Genomic DNA, 15,966 nt, shown 5'->3' with positions numbered 1-15,966 from the left:
ATAGAATGACGAATAAAATATATAAATTAAAACTAAGAATTACACAGTAGGTATATTAGATTTAAATTTATAATAAATAAAATAATTATAACAAATACACAACATCTAATTTTTCACCCAGAGGCAAGGTACTCAATATACTATCGCTATTATCCCTCTGGATAGCAAGGCTTAACCACATAACCTTTGAGCCAAATAAGCGTCAGAAATCCGTTTGATTCGATCCGATACGTTATAGCATACGTATCGGATCTGTGGACGCCTGCCATTATACACAATTGGTCTATCTTACCAATACACACAAAGTCAAAAGGACTTCCAAACACTCACAAATCTGATCTCGACGCCCTCCACAGAGGTCCTCAGGTTGTGCTTGCCGAGGTACACGGTGAGCGTGTTCTTGTACACGGGCTTGGCGGAGTTCTTGCGGGTCACGCAGTGCGCCGCCGTGATGACGTGCTTGTGCGAGACTAGCGTGCCGCCGCAGATGTACTTGCTGTCTATCAACTGGAAATTAAATGAAGATGATGAATATTCGAGCCGTGATAGCATATAGTGATAGGTGTTGGTTGGAATTGGGTTCAGGGCATGCACTTCCAACTTTTCAGTTGTGTGCATTTTAAGAAATTAAATATCATGACGTGTCTCAAACGGTGAAGGAAAAACATCGTGAGGACATCTGCAAACTAGAGAATTTCCTTAATTATCTGTGTGTGTGAAGTCTGCTAACTCGCATTGGGCCAGCGTGGTCGACTATTGACCTAACCCCTCTCATTCTGAGAGGAGACTCAAGTTCAGCAGTGAGCCGAATATCGGTTGATAATAATGATGAATATTCAACGAGTCGCGAAGCTGAAGTGGCAATGGACGGGGCACATAGTTCGAAGAGCCGATGGACGCTAGGATCCCAAGGTGTTGAAATGGCGACCCTGAACTACAAAGTGCAGTGCTGGTCGACCCCCCACTAGATGGATTGACGACATCAAGTGAGTCGCAGGGATTCGCTGGATGCAGGCGGCTCAGGATCGTGATGTTTGGAAGTCGCAACAAAAGGTCTATGTTCTGCAGTGGACGTCTATCGGCTGATATGATGATGATGATGATGATTATGATGATGATGCCACCATTCCACGTGGGCATGATTTGTATAGTTATTAGGATAAGTTAGCTTAAGTTCCTTATTGTATTCTTTCTCAATAAAAAAAAAAAAAAAGAACGATGATGATGATGATGATGATGATAATGATGAATATTTCTTACTAACCAACGCGGAGCGGTTTCACCTGCATACTTGCCGTTCTTGAGAATACGGGGATGAAATATTATCTATGACATTCACAAATAACGTGGTTTACCAGTGGTATAAGAATTATCAACATCGGTTCAGTAGATCCAGATATTTTCGAGATTCCGTGATGAATGACCATTCGCATTTATATATAAAAATTATCATGGGTACTTAAGTACCAAGTTATTTGAGCAAATGAATTATGTATCAAAGAATATCATCATAAGATGTAGCTTTTATTGATCAGACAAAATACTGGTTTGAAATGAAATAAAATAATTTTGTTTCTACGTGTAATCTTATGACCTTTAAGTTAGGTACAAATTATTATAACAGCTAAGCATACTCAGTCCAAGCATTTATTTTACTTTTGGTATAACAAAAATATGCTTCCACAATTATTATTAAAAAGCTGCCTTGTTGCTTAAATGGTTAGGCTATGTTTCTTTGGATTTCGAGGTCCAGGGTTTCACCACCACCCTGATCGCGCTGTGAATAACTTAGAGCTTTTCTTATTAGAAATTTTCTATAATAATTCTCAGTAAAATTTTTCAGCCTGGAGTTGGGAATTTGGTGGTAGCCCAGTGGATATGACCTCAGCCTGGATACCGGAGGGTGTGGGTTCGAATTCAGGACATGCACCTCTAACTTTTAGTTGTGTGAATTTAAAGAAATTAAATATCGCGTGTCTCAAACAGTGAAGAAAAACATTGTGAGGAAACCGCAGCAGCATTGTGGGTTTAAGTTCCATATCCCCTATAAGGATGGAGGCCTACCCTTGTAATAGGTTGATAAAGAATAATTATTAAACACTAGCAGACGCCCGCGACTTCGTCCGCGTGAAACTAGATCTAAACTTTCAACTACACCTACCCTACCCCTACCCTACCCTACTTTACCCCTAACCTACCCCTACCCTATCCCTTCAATTTTTTTCTTTCATAAGAACCTTCTCCTGACAATAACCAACACATCAAAAAAAATTGTGAAATCGGTCCAGCCCTTCACGCGTAATGGCGTTACCAAGGAGGGATTTATGGATTAATTTTTATTTAAATAGATATAATTACTAGGTTAAAACCATTTTTCTTACAACTAAGCAAAATAATTATCCCAAGGTGCCATTAGTCAACCCCCCATTAAGTGAATCGAAAGCTTCAAGAAGGTTGCACGGAGCGCTGGACGCTGGCGGCTCTTTAAAGCAAAATATTTACCTGAGTTTGGTAGAGAGCTATTTGCCACGGCCACTGCCCTTCCAACGTTGGTTTTCCATTCACGACCAACGGGTTGGCGTTGTTCCTTATCACTATGCCGCACTGCTCCTGAAACATTGGCGCGTTGGAATTAGAAACCTATCTTCAAAACATATTTACTATTTTATACAGACTGTAAAAGGTAGGTAAGGATCTAATTTTATATTAAAGGTACTACTAACAATAACAACTACGTAATTTTATTTGCATTTTAGTTTGATAGTGATATTGGAAGCTGGAAAAGCGGAATTTGGCGTTTATTTTTCACCTATACATATATACATATCTATCTATACTAATATTATAAAGAGGTAAAGTTTGTAAGTTTGTAAGTTTGTCACATTTTTTAAATGGGGTAATCTTCGGAACTACTGGTCCGATTTTAAAAATTCTTTCACCAGTAGAATGCTACATTATCGGGGAGTGCTATAGGCTATATTTTATATTAGTATCATATATGTTAGCCGAGTTATCACAGTTTTTGTCATACAGGTCGGACTGAAAATCCTCTTAAACAGACTTATTCGCATGCGCTGCCCTAACTATTGTGTAAAATTTAAATTAATGTATAGAGGCTTTATGTATCTTTAAAAGTTCTACAAAAAAGTCCGCGACACCATATATCTATCTTCTATATATTAGCAGATATAGTACCTTTTGTGTTTTAAAAATTATTTATTTTATATACTTAGAATTACGTCATTATTTATACAACTAAACTTTAATCCTTATTAAAATAAATTATTTAATAATCACAAGGATATTATGGAGATAAGATTTGCCCTTTACAGTATGTTAATTACTTAAATAGTTTCGGAGATAATACAAAATTTCTAAAAGACGCAGAAATTCCGCTATATGACGTCCGGCGCTTTCATTTACGTAGTTCCCGTTCCCGTGTGAATATGGGGATCAAACATAGCCTATGACACTCGCAAATAACGTAGCTTTCTATTGGTAAAACAATTTTCCAAATCGGTCCAGTAGATCCAGAGATTACCTCCTACAACCACACGAACTTTACCTCTTTATATTATTAGCATAGAAGTCTCTATTTCTTTTGGTCATACCACCACTCTCGAAGGACTGGAACGATTTTGCTAAGGGTAGGAGTAAGATAGAGAAGTTACAGGGTAGGGTAGGGTACGGGTAGGGAAGCGTAGGGGTAGTGTAGGGATAGGGTAGGTTTAGGGCCGGGTTTAGGGTAGTGGTATGTTAGGGGTAGAGGTAGGGTAGTGGTAGGGTAGAGGTACGGGTAGGATAGGGAAGTGGTAGGGTAGGGGTAGGATAGGCGTGAGATAGGGGTACGGGTGGGATAGGGGTAGGAAAGGGGTAGGGTACGGGGAGGGTAGGGGTAGGATGGTCGTAGGGGTAGGATGGGGGTAGGGTGTAGGTAAGGTAGGGGTAGGGTAGGAGTAGGTTTGGGGTAGGGTAGGGGTAGAGTGGGGGTAGGGGTATGGTAGGGTAGGGTAGGGGTAGGGTAGGGGTAGGGTAGGGGTAGGGTAGATGTAGGGGTTGGGTAGGGTTGGGGTAGTGGTAGGGTAGGGGTAGGGTAGGGTAGGGGTAGTAGTAAAGTTGACATCGAAATTTACGCGGACGAAGTCGCGGGCGTCCGCTAGTAGGTATATATTTTTGTAGTTTTACTAGCGGACCCGCTCAAGCTTCGCTTTGACTTATTAATTTATTTATTTGCATTTCTTCCCTATCCCTACCTTACACTACCCTACTCCTACCCCTACCCTACCCTACAACTACCCTACCGCCACCCTACCCCTACCCTATCCCTATACCATAAACCTACTCTACCACTACCCTACCCTACCCCTACCCTACCACTACCCTACCCTACCCCTACCTACCGCTACCTTACCCTAACATTACCCTACCCTAGGATTTAGGGGTTTGAAAAATAGATGTTGGCCGATTCTCAGACCTACTCAGTTTAATTTTTAAAAATTTCATCAAAATCGGTCAAGCCGTTTCGGAGGAGTATAGCAACGAAAACCGTGACACGAGAATTTAATATATTAAATTTGCTTGAATTACATATAAATATTTTGATTGTTTTTATAAAAAATACAACAAAAGACAACGTAGTATACGCAAATATTCTTCAATAATATCATTATGGTCGAATTTTAATGTGAGATTAAACACGGAAGTGTTATTGTTCATAGGCGGCTGTGAAATCATTTGTTTCTATTTCCTTATCACGTAGAATGATAATGAGTATCAATATAGATATCAATAACTCCTGACCGCAAAATGTAAACTAAAGACTTATTTATCATAGAACATTATAACACTTTACACTGTGTTGTGCTTGTGATATAAATTAATACGAAAATATGTCAGTATTGTCAGTAGCATGCCTTGGAGGGATGCCCTGTATCAAAATTAGTTGGGGGGGGGGGGGGGGCAATGAAGGGTATAGATTTCTCACAAACGAAACAATGGGGATGATGACTAGGTTTGAATATATTGATTTTTATGATACATTCGGGTAAATAGGGTCATTGTTAACTAATTTATATATAAAAAGCAAAAATTGTCTGGATATTTGCAAAATAAATGAGACTATAAAATTTCAAAATCTATTAAAAATCTTTTATCGTAATTAGATGAAAATTCATACAGTTTTAGGTTCCTTACATTAAATGTGACATTTTTTAATAAATGAACTATAAACATAAACGCACAAATAACAAAGATATTAGTAATTTTGTTTGTACGCACATACAAATCTAACGATCATTACATTGCCTACGACGTCATTAGTTCGTGCCATTTTGTGCCATGTACCTCCGAAAGTAATGATCGCAGATACCCTGTTCCTTTTACAAAATTGCTTTACTATTAGCATACTCTTAATTTATATACAATTTAAAAAACTGTCATCATCCCTATTGCTTGCTTAATATAAATATGCAAGTGACTTAACTTAAGTACCTAGGATGTTTTAAATTTTTGGGCGCACGCTTTACCGGGAAAAATAAAGATCGTTTTTTTCGACTTTTGTCATTTCTGAAGTGCCCACCACTGATGGGAAGCACCAGAATATGTGGACTTTGGATTACATTTTACAAATTTTTGAAAGAATTTAAGAATTTTCAAAATCGGTTTAATAGATTTACCTCCTACGACCTCACTTTACAAATACTCTTTAACATATGTATTCTGTGTCTATTTATAATATTAGTATAGACTTATACAAGGAAATATATATATATATGTAAGTGTTTGGTTTCTACGAAAGAATTCCGATACGCTGTGAGTTATTAAAAACAGGTTTTTATATTAAAATGTTGATACGACCACGAGGGGATTTTACCTTATACCCACGTACCAGATACCTGAGAGAAATTAATTAATTTTTGATATCATTAATTAAACTTACCACAATATTAATATTGTTTATTGGTTTGTGGAATATTTACGTTAGTTTCGATATGAATTTAGACTTATTTCATATATTGAAATTCTTTGGTAATCGCTTTATGTTGATAATAATAATTTGACGGCCTAATGGCGCAGAGGTTAGTGACCCAGCGTTCTTGGGTGCTTCTAGGTTACACTACCCCTACAATTAGATAACAGTGTGATTAGCATAGGTATAGATGTTCTAGTGTCTGGGTGGCTTATACAGGGTGTCCCGTAATTAATGGATAAATGCAAATGGTAGGTACCCCACCTAATTTTATCCATTAATTACACCGGGTCACCGGACAACCTACGGTTATACACTAGCAAAAACCTACGGTTTTTATCGCGTAGTACATGTTCCCGCGGAGATACGAGCATACTATATTACTCCCTGATAAAGTGGCTTTCTAATCTAATCTAATGCAGACAAACAAACAATCAAATGTTTCCCCTTTTTATAAGTATTTATTAGTATCTTAGTATAGGTACCCATATAATACATATATTGTTAGTGTCACAGATATAAGAAGTAACTAGATTTATAAAGTGCCAACTGTTTGTATTGAAACCAGCGTACCCGGGGGCGTGGCCTTACAAACACATTTATAGTGTAATAATACTTATCACACTGATAAACTCTTCACTTAATTGGCTGTTTAATATTTAGTGAAAAAAGAAATATGTTACCCTTATTTTAGAGTTGAAAATTATTTATTACTGTTGTCTCAGAACAAATGAAAATTCTTGAATGAAAATTCATGAATGAAATCTATAGTACCGCTACTCGTCACTAGTTGTCTCTATTTATAAGCTTTATTACCTTATAAATAAGATTCAAAATGATCCTAATTTTGTTTTATTAATATTGTCTAGGGATGTAAAATAACGATAGTCTTAAATATCGACAGTCTCGTTACTCGCAGTACATAAAACGAACGTCTATTGTTTAAAAAAATTTGAATTTTGTAAAACTAAGAAGAACAACATAGGTCAATCAAAAATTTAAAATATGTGAAGAAACACACACAAGAAAGTAAAAAAAAGCATTTGTTTTAATGAACCACTCTAAAATAACATTAATTCAACTGAAACTTTGCACGATTCGAGTTTAAACAACAAAGAAGGTCAAACACAAGTCCATAACTTGTGTACTTGAAAATTTTAGTACTTTCCACGAATCCTTAACTAATAGGGGATAACCCTATTTCACCCTTTCTATTTTTATATTCGCAACATGAAGAATCTATAACCTTCTTCGTACTATTTGCTTAAATTGTGCTAAGTTTCATTAGATTTTATTAAGTAGTTTCGGAGTGATACATTTGGAAAAACCAATGTTAAACAATGTTTCACAAATTTCAGGACAATTTGACTAACAAATGAAAGTGATATAAAAACAAATAATAAAAAATAAAACACGAGATAGTACAGTGTCGTCATATCTTTCTCAGACTATTTTTTTCCAACTATATTTAATTACAGAAGATTTTTTATAATTTTTTCGGTATGTATGTACAATATTTGCCAATACAAAATAGACCAAACTACAAGTATTGATAAGCCTATCTGTCAACTTTAGATATCATCAGAAAAACACCACAATGTCACAATATTGCAATGTCTAAATTCGTTCGTTAAGTTTTGAGAAACACGTGACCAGCTGCTCTAAGTATTTTGTAAAATTAATTCCTAAATATTTTAACGAAAAGATCACTCTTTTCTGCAAAGTAAAAATAGTTCCTAAATATATAAAAAACACGATAGTATATTTTTTTAATTCGTCGGTTTTTTGCGGAAAATAATTCAATTATATCCTATTTATATATTTATTTTATTCCTAACACTTTAAGTTCGTCACTTTATTTGTATCCTAAAAGACACGAATACGACTTTTAGAAGAAAAAAAATCTTTTTGTTTGGCACTGCCGTGACTACTAAATATCTTCTGTTTCCACTTTACATTAACGTGTCTGACTGCGTAAAATGTTTGGAACAAATTACAATGCGGTTTTGCATAAAACAAATTTTGCTTCCTAGTCACCTCGATTCATTTTTTTCCTCTCCGGATTCCTAAAAAATTTTTTGAAAATTTCATCATGATCGTATCATCATAATATAATAGTAGTAGTTATAAAATATCGATATATTATTATCGACATCCCTTAATGAATAGCCAAATGACATATGGCAGCTTCTTAAATTCAAAACTAACATAAATCAAAATTACACTTTTTTCAGGAGAACTAAAACAAGAAAAATAAAAACTATTTTTTGGTCTATTTTTCCTCTTATTGTATATAAAGCATAATATAATATATACATTGAAATCATATTTTCAAAATGTTTTGCAGTTTTTTGATAAATTTAATGCTAGAGGAGATATTAAAAGCATAAAATATGCTGCTTTTCAATTGAAACCTTTGGCTTTGAAATCAATAAAATAAACGTATATTTATTTATTATTATATAAATATAAAATAACAAGAATTATTAATATTAATAATTAATACATTTAATTAGGAATAGAAGAATTATTGCAATAAAATCATTTTTGTAAATTTTTGATTTATGATAGTTTGTTGTTGTTGTTGATGCAGCAAATGTATGCCCACTGGTGTCAACGGAATCTTCGAGAAAATCGAACTTGTATTAAAATAAAGTAAACTTTAGTACTATTCCCGTAAAGTTAATTTTAGTTTGTGACTTTGAGTAAAATTATTTTTTCATATTTTAATGAAAATAAAATAAAATACGTCTTAACGATGGTACAAAACACCATAATTTGATACATGTTTGTGGCGGCTAGCATTTTTGTATTCCAAAACGGCACAATACAGCATTTTTCTAATCGTTTTTAATTATTTTCAATTACCGAATTTGACAACCGCAGGACGTAACGTGTCAGTCAACGAAACAAGACTGCTAGTACATGCGCGGATAGGCTTGCGAAGCTCCGCACACCCGGGTGTAAGCGGGCCACGCCCCTATGCTACTTCTATTGCTAAAAGCGTTAGCTTTTAGCGATCTCTGTTCTGTGGTTAGTGTAGTGTTAATCAATAGGGTAGTTGACTCATATCAAATTTGGAATAAGGGTCCGAAATATATCGATATCAATTAATAAAAGTTAAGGATATCTTTTAAAACTTAATTTAAATATCACGTATTTTTTAAAACTGTCCAAACGTCGAAAACGTTGTCGTTCGTTTTGTGACGTCACTAACACCCTTGATGTACTAAACGTCGAACTAATTTTTAACTAATATTTTTGTGCGTAAAAAGTGACGTCATGAAACAGTTGAAATATAGACTGTCATGGCCGACAGGCGTTTTGGTTCGTATTGTCAAAAACATATTTAAAAACTCATATTTTCATGTAATCACGTGTCAAAAAAATATAAAAAAAAAATTTTAGTTTAGTAGAACGATAATGAAGTATTGAAGACCATTTTAAAAAAGTGTCAACTAGCCTATTCTTTCTTTCTTTATAACTACTATAATTTTTTTTAAACAAGGGGAAGTCTCTTTTGAAGATACCTAATCTCTAGAGGAAGAAATGAAATGGTTTTTTAGGTCCTCCTAATAACGTCCCTCCCATGCACTACAACAAATGAATTTATTATATTGTGTAGTCTAATTATAATAACTAATAATTATAATGTACTTACGGCTGATTGTTTCTTATTGCCAGACCCAGACCCTATGGCGGAAGGCAAGGTGGCTGGACCCGGCGACCAGTACTCGTCAGGATCTACCCTGATTAATGAAGAATACATATATTATTATTTAAAATCTAAACGTTGGTGTCAATCATATAAAAATCCTAAAATTGCGATTTAAATGGTTTATTTCTACAAAAAATATCATTAAAAACATTACCCTCCTTTTGATGGCCTCCGTGGCGCAGTATACGCGGTGGATTTACAAGACGGAGGTCCTGGGTTCGATCCCCGGCTGGGCCGATTGAGGTTTTCTTAATTGGTCTGTCTGGTGGGAGGCTTCAGCCGTGGCTAGTTACCGTTACTAGTGGCGGTACGTCTTTGCCCTACCGGCAAAGACGTACCGCCAAGTGATTTAGCGTTCCGGTACGATGCCGTGTAGAAACCAAACGGAGTGTGGATTTTCATCCTCCTGCTAACAAGTTAGCCCGCTTTTATCTTAGATTGCATCATCACTTACCATCAGGTGAGATTGTGTTCAAGGGCTAACTAACAAGGGCTTATTATCCCCGAAAAGTTCCCGAGGGATTTGTGAAAAACTAAATTCCACGCGGACGAAGTCGCGGGCGTCCGCTAGTATATAACATATCTGTACTATATATATATGATATACCTTTCATTATCGTCCTCATCATCCCGAGGCCTGGTGGGATAGGAGGGGCGAGGAGTGAACTGCTGGTAGCTGCTGGTGGTGGTGCGTCGGTCGGACACACTCTGCGCTGGTACCTGCCCACCACCGCTGTTAAGCGTTAACCAGTGTTAGCCAACTTCTAGAAGGTGCTACTTACAAGACACTGAATATTTGCTGTTTAGCATGCTTTGTAAATGCTACTTAAAATAATTCTAGAGCCACCAATAGGCTAGTTGACACTTTTTTTAATGGTCTTAAATAGTTCATTATAGTCTACTACATTGAATAATTTTTTTTCATAATTTTTTTGAGACGTGATTATATGAACATTTTAGTTTTTAAATGTTTTTGACAATACGAGCCAAAACGCCTGTCGGCCATTATGGTCTATATTTCAACTGTTTCGTGACGTCACTTTAACAAATTCCATACAAACGGAGCGTGTGACAAAAATTTTAACTATTAGTTTGACGTTTATTACATCAATTAACATTGTGACGTCACAAAATGGACGACAACGTTTTTAACGTTTGGAAAATTTGAAAAAATACATTATTTTTAAATTAGAAATCCCTAACTTTTATCAATATATTTAGGACTTTTATTTCATGTATGTGCAATGCAAAATTAGTTAATATTGTTTATATTTAATTTGATATGAGTCAACTACCCTATTGGATAGGTATAGTTCTACTATTTGATCAAAAACAAGACGTTGAAATAACTACCACCTGTTTCAGGCATGCTTTAGGTATAATGCTACTTAAAATAACTCTCTAACCACATATTTAAAAATAGTTTTGCGGTTTTAAATGTCTTTCCATACTTGATGCCCAAAAACCACCATGCTGATTCTGGCATGCTTTACTAAGAACTCTGGAGCTATTCTAAATTGTTTGTAAATTCTGTGTAAAACCTTGTGTTAGTGTTTTTTTTTTTTTTAGATTTTTTTGTGTAAATGCTGCGACAGTCACTGGCGGACCAAATAAATAAATAAATAAATAAACCTCTGCAAAAATGACGATATGTTAACTCTAAGTTAAGTGAACAGTACGTTCTCTTTTGGAAAAATAAATATCTTTAAACCGAAATCTGTCCGTAGTTTGTTGAACAAAAACAGCTGCATTTTGCATGCTCTGCCATTCTAATTAAACCTAAATAAATAACTCTTGTACCTTACCATAAGGTGTGGCAAGCATAATGGTAACTATACTAATACTCAAGACCGTTTTTTTAATAAGAGCACACTACATGAATAGCCTTCAAAATATTGACTTTAAGGATATACCTAATAGAAGATTTTGCTCAACAGAAATCCCAAAAGAAACCTTTATCGTAATCGTAACAAAAAAAATATATATACGGTCGAATGGAGAAACCTCCTCCTTTTTTTGAAGTCGGTTAAAAACCAGCAACATTCTAATATAATTAATAACATATACTTAGTAAAAAATATATTAGTATATTTCGCCTTTTTTACTTTCCAAAAGGGTTACAAAACAATATCGGTTTATCCTGAAGTAACAGAATGAATAAGCCTTTGTTTTCTTGAGATTTAACGTGAGGAAAAATAAGTTATCCAAAAAATCCAAGGTGAACGAACTTGCGCGCATCGCTTTTACAGAAATAACATTCTTATTGCGAATAAAACTTGCAGATGTTGAAATAAATCTTCATTTAACACTTCAAGAAAGTAGAAAGTACCTAAGCCTCGCGAGAGAGGAATAATTTTGTAGTATAATATTTACAACAAGAATTTCATCTGTAAAATATATTTTACTTGCGATTTTTTTAGATTTAAATATTAAGAAGACAGGGGAAACAATCAAATTAATATATAAATGTTATTGTAGTATAAAAAATAACATTTCCGTGAAAATGATAACCTGCTTCGTTATAGAAGTAGGTAAATGTTTATTAAATAGTTATATTGAAAGTGATATGTATATCGAAAATATTATTAGCTTGAACCCATGTCTAAATGTAGGTAAGTATTCATTGTTCAAAATAATTTAATAATGTTCCTTTAATGTCAGCTACTGATGATCAAGAAATCTTTCATATCTGCAGCGCTAACGGCTTGACAGCCGGTTAAACTGATTGTATGTTTAGCGACGCCGGCATGTGAGATTGAGACTTGATCGTCAGTGGCTGACTTAATTTGTTTTCCAGAAAAAAAAAGTCAAATAACTACAAGTATATCATGCAAAAATATTTTTTAGAAAAATATTTCGTGTCTACAATAAAAAGAATGATATTATATTAATAAGTTATTGATGAACTTACATGCTGTATGGATTAACGTTGCTTTGATCTATCGGTGGGTTAGCTGTCGGTACGTACACAGGTCCGTCGCCCGACGGTCTCCCATAAACAGGCTTCGATTGCGGCTTGTCTTCTGGCCTAATGACTATCGTCGGTCTTGTCTGACTTTCTGTTGGCCTTTTCTCCGGTCTTTGCGCTGGTCTGGACTCTGACGGTCTTTCGTTCGGCCGGCTTTGGCTCGGACGTGATTCAGACGGCCGGCTGACAGTTGGTCTTGAATCTGGCGTAGAATCCAAGTTTGGTTGTGGCCTTATCGTATCAACTCTGTCGACTGCTGGTTGGGGATGGTCGGCATTGCATATCTCTCTGCCGTTCAGTCGTATTGCGTGTAATCTCGGCACTTTATTTTGAACGTTGTATTGCACGAAGAAACGAATAGCCACTGCGGGGCCGGGGTGGATTTTCATTTTCGTGTTCTCGATTTTGAAGTCTGTGTTGTCTGTGGTGGTGACGTCTCCTACCCAGTTCTGGAAAGGGAAACTTCTTACATACTGCAAGAAATCTTGACTTCAACCTAGTTGATGTTTCGAGGAAAACCATCGAAAACATAGCATATTTCTCTTATAGAAACATGTGTTTTACGGGAAACCAAACATACAAATGTCTTGGAAAAAATATAAACTATTGCTGTCCTCTGCAAAGCCTTGTAATCAACAATTTTATACTATTAGTTATGTTATTTATTATGTGTTAACGAAATCACCAAAGCTTTTAAATTTTCAAGACAAAGCTCGGGGAACTAAACCTTATGAAATGTATAATGTACAGTTCGTATATTATATACGATCGTATATTATATAGTGATGAATATATACCTATATACAGGTATATATTCATCACTATATATCTGTATATAGGTAATAGTATTTTTGTGGTAGCAGTAGGTGACTAAAAAAATCGGTTCAGTATATCCAAAGATATATCCCCCCCCCCAAATTTACTTCTTTTTATATTAGTATAGATGGACGAGCCGTGATAGCACAGTCAATATGGTATCTACCACTGATTCCGGAGGGTGTAGGTTCGAATCCAGCCCAGGGCATACACCTCCAACTTTTCAGTTGTGTGCATTTTAAGAAATTATATATCACGTGTCTCAAACGGTGAAGGAAAACATCGTAAGTAAGCCTGCATACCAGAGAATTTTCGTGTGTGAAGTCTGCCAATCCGCATTGGGCCAGCGTGGTGGACTATTGGCCTAACCCCTCTCACTCTGAGAGGCGACTCGAGCACGAGCAAAACGATGGATCCTCTAAACAGGTGGGCTTATTTCGTCAACTATCTAGAAAAATCTTACCCCCAAAATGTCTGCCTTGCTATCCAGCACAATGTTCAGCCAGAGGGAGTGTAGAGTGCTGTCAGTGGACAGGTTGACGACCCCGTACCACCTGCCCGCCTCGGTGCCCGACGGCTCGTAGTTGAAGACATTCGGACATGGCGAGTTGGGCGTGGACTGCTGGTGCGTTGGTACACACAGACCTATGACTAGCAGGAGTAACGCACCAATCTGTGGACAAACAGAAACATACAGCCGTGATAGCCCAGTGGACCTCCGATTCCGGAGGGTGTGGATTCGAATCCGGTCCGGGATGACCTTTGTCAGAGTTCCCACTGTTGGGAACTCTGTTACTCTATAGTAATTGGTATTTATTTGCATCTATTAGTATAGCAATTTAGTATAATTAACAGTGTATCTGTAATGACTAATTTCGGAGGTACAGGGACGTATTAGCGGTGATTCCGTGAACTGCTCAAAAACGCTCCATACACGCCTTAAACTAAATATGTATAATGTATTATAAATTCGCGACGTGACCCGACGAAAAACTTGTATGGGCGTAAAAACAAAATTACAAATACCTTTGTTATTTGTGCGTTTATATTTATACTTCTAATGATAAATTGATTGATGACATTGAATGTATAAGCAATTTAAAGTTATACGATTTCCATTAAATAAACTTATTTCATTTATATTTTAAAATATTTGATTATTTTTGGAATCTTCAAACCTTATTTTATTTTACAAATATCCTGTATTTTTTTATGAATTAATTAGATACTATCGACTTAGTCCCGAATTACTCATGAAAATCAATATATTTAACAATCAAATTAAATAACTAAGAAGTATGGGATGGGCTATATATATCTCGTATAACAAGCTGTCAGCCTACCTAAGATTTGGTGTTCTAGTAGTAGATAGACGAAATAAGTTTGTTTTGACTCTTGCTAATGATTGACAAACCCCTGCACTACTTTCATAAAAATAGAAAGTAACACAATTAAACATTGGTCCATTGAACAAACAACATTTCTAAGAAATGCCTCGGCTAACGGTTGTACAGGAAATACAAGTATGCTAAAATGTTTTGATCTCATGAATTGTAGAAAAAAGTTTCAAACCCAAGACTTCTCATTACTTGGGTGTAATCCGGCCCCATAACCCTATTAAGGCTTTAAATGGCCTCCGTGGCGCAGCGGTATGCGCGGTTGATTTACAAGGCGGAGGTCCTGGGTTCGATCCTCGGCTAGGCCGATTGAGGTTTTCTTAATTGGTCCAGGTCTGGCTGGTGGGAGGCTTCAGCCGTGGCTAGTTGCCACCCTAACGACAAAGACGCACCGCCAAGCGAATTAGCGTACGATGTCGTGTAGAAACTGAAACGAGTGTGGATTTCATCCTACTCCTAACAAGTTAGTCCGCTTCCATCTTAGATTACATCATCACTTACCACTGAGGTGAGATTGTAGTCAAGGGCTAACTAGTAGAGAATAAAAAAAAATAAACTCATATTATAATGTTGAATAGAACAAAGACCAAGAATAAAAGTAGATGGAGGTTAGAATCTAGTTAAGGTACCCTCATATTGGAGTGTGTATTGATTGATAAACAATAAGGTGGTCTAACAGTGGAACTCATAGACGTTGCGGGGGTGCCCCCAGGGCATCGTTTACCCGCTGAGTGTTGAATTTAAACTCTATGCATTTGAAAATTCGACGCTCCGCGGGTGAATGGTCCCCTGGGGGTTCCTCTGCACTGTAAGAGCCTATAAAGGCCAGATCTTCTTGAATCTTGTCAGCCTATGCTCCTACAATATTATATGGTCTCTATTTCAACTGTTTCATGACGTAAATCGCTTACAAACGGAACGTTTGACAAAAATATTAGCTATCAATTAATTTGACGTTTAGTACATCGAGCAACATTGTGACGTCACAAAATGGACGACAGCGTTATTTACGTTTGGAAAATTTGAAAAATACATAATTTTTAAATTAAGTTTTATAGAGAAATCCTTAAATCAAATTTTTACCAATATTTTACAATAG

At 36.0% G+C, this 15,966-nt stretch overlaps 1 protein-coding gene across 6 annotated transcripts in view; it reads right to left on the bottom strand.

Annotated features, from left to right (window-relative positions):
* The window catches only part of LOC112045981 (serine protease gd), a 36,436-nt gene that overhangs the window by 11,059 nt on the left and 9,411 nt on the right, over positions 1-15,966 (bottom strand). For 3 of the 6 annotated variants that reach the window (XM_052883227.1, XM_052883225.1, XM_052883226.1), the window contains exons 2-7: positions 13,934-14,143; positions 12,598-13,103; positions 10,294-10,419; positions 9,630-9,717; positions 2,503-2,610; positions 331-507 (exon numbers count right to left, since the gene is read on the bottom strand). In XM_052883227.1, the coding sequence (XP_052739187.1) occupies positions 331-507; positions 2,503-2,610; positions 9,630-9,717; positions 10,294-10,419; positions 12,598-13,103; positions 13,934-14,143 (1,215 nt within the window). The remainder of the gene's footprint in view (positions 1-330; positions 508-2,502; positions 2,611-9,629; positions 9,718-10,293; positions 10,420-12,597; positions 13,104-13,933; positions 14,144-15,966) is intronic. The other 3 variants (XM_052883228.1, XM_052883229.1, XM_052883230.1) reach the window with 3 other exon arrangements.

The sequence above is a fragment of the Bicyclus anynana genome, chromosome 8 (genome assembly GCF_947172395.1).
Source record: "Bicyclus anynana chromosome 8, ilBicAnyn1.1, whole genome shotgun sequence".
NCBI lineage: Eukaryota > Metazoa > Arthropoda > Insecta > Lepidoptera > Nymphalidae > Bicyclus > Bicyclus anynana.
This window is presented reverse-complemented; position numbering and strand designations above follow the sequence as displayed.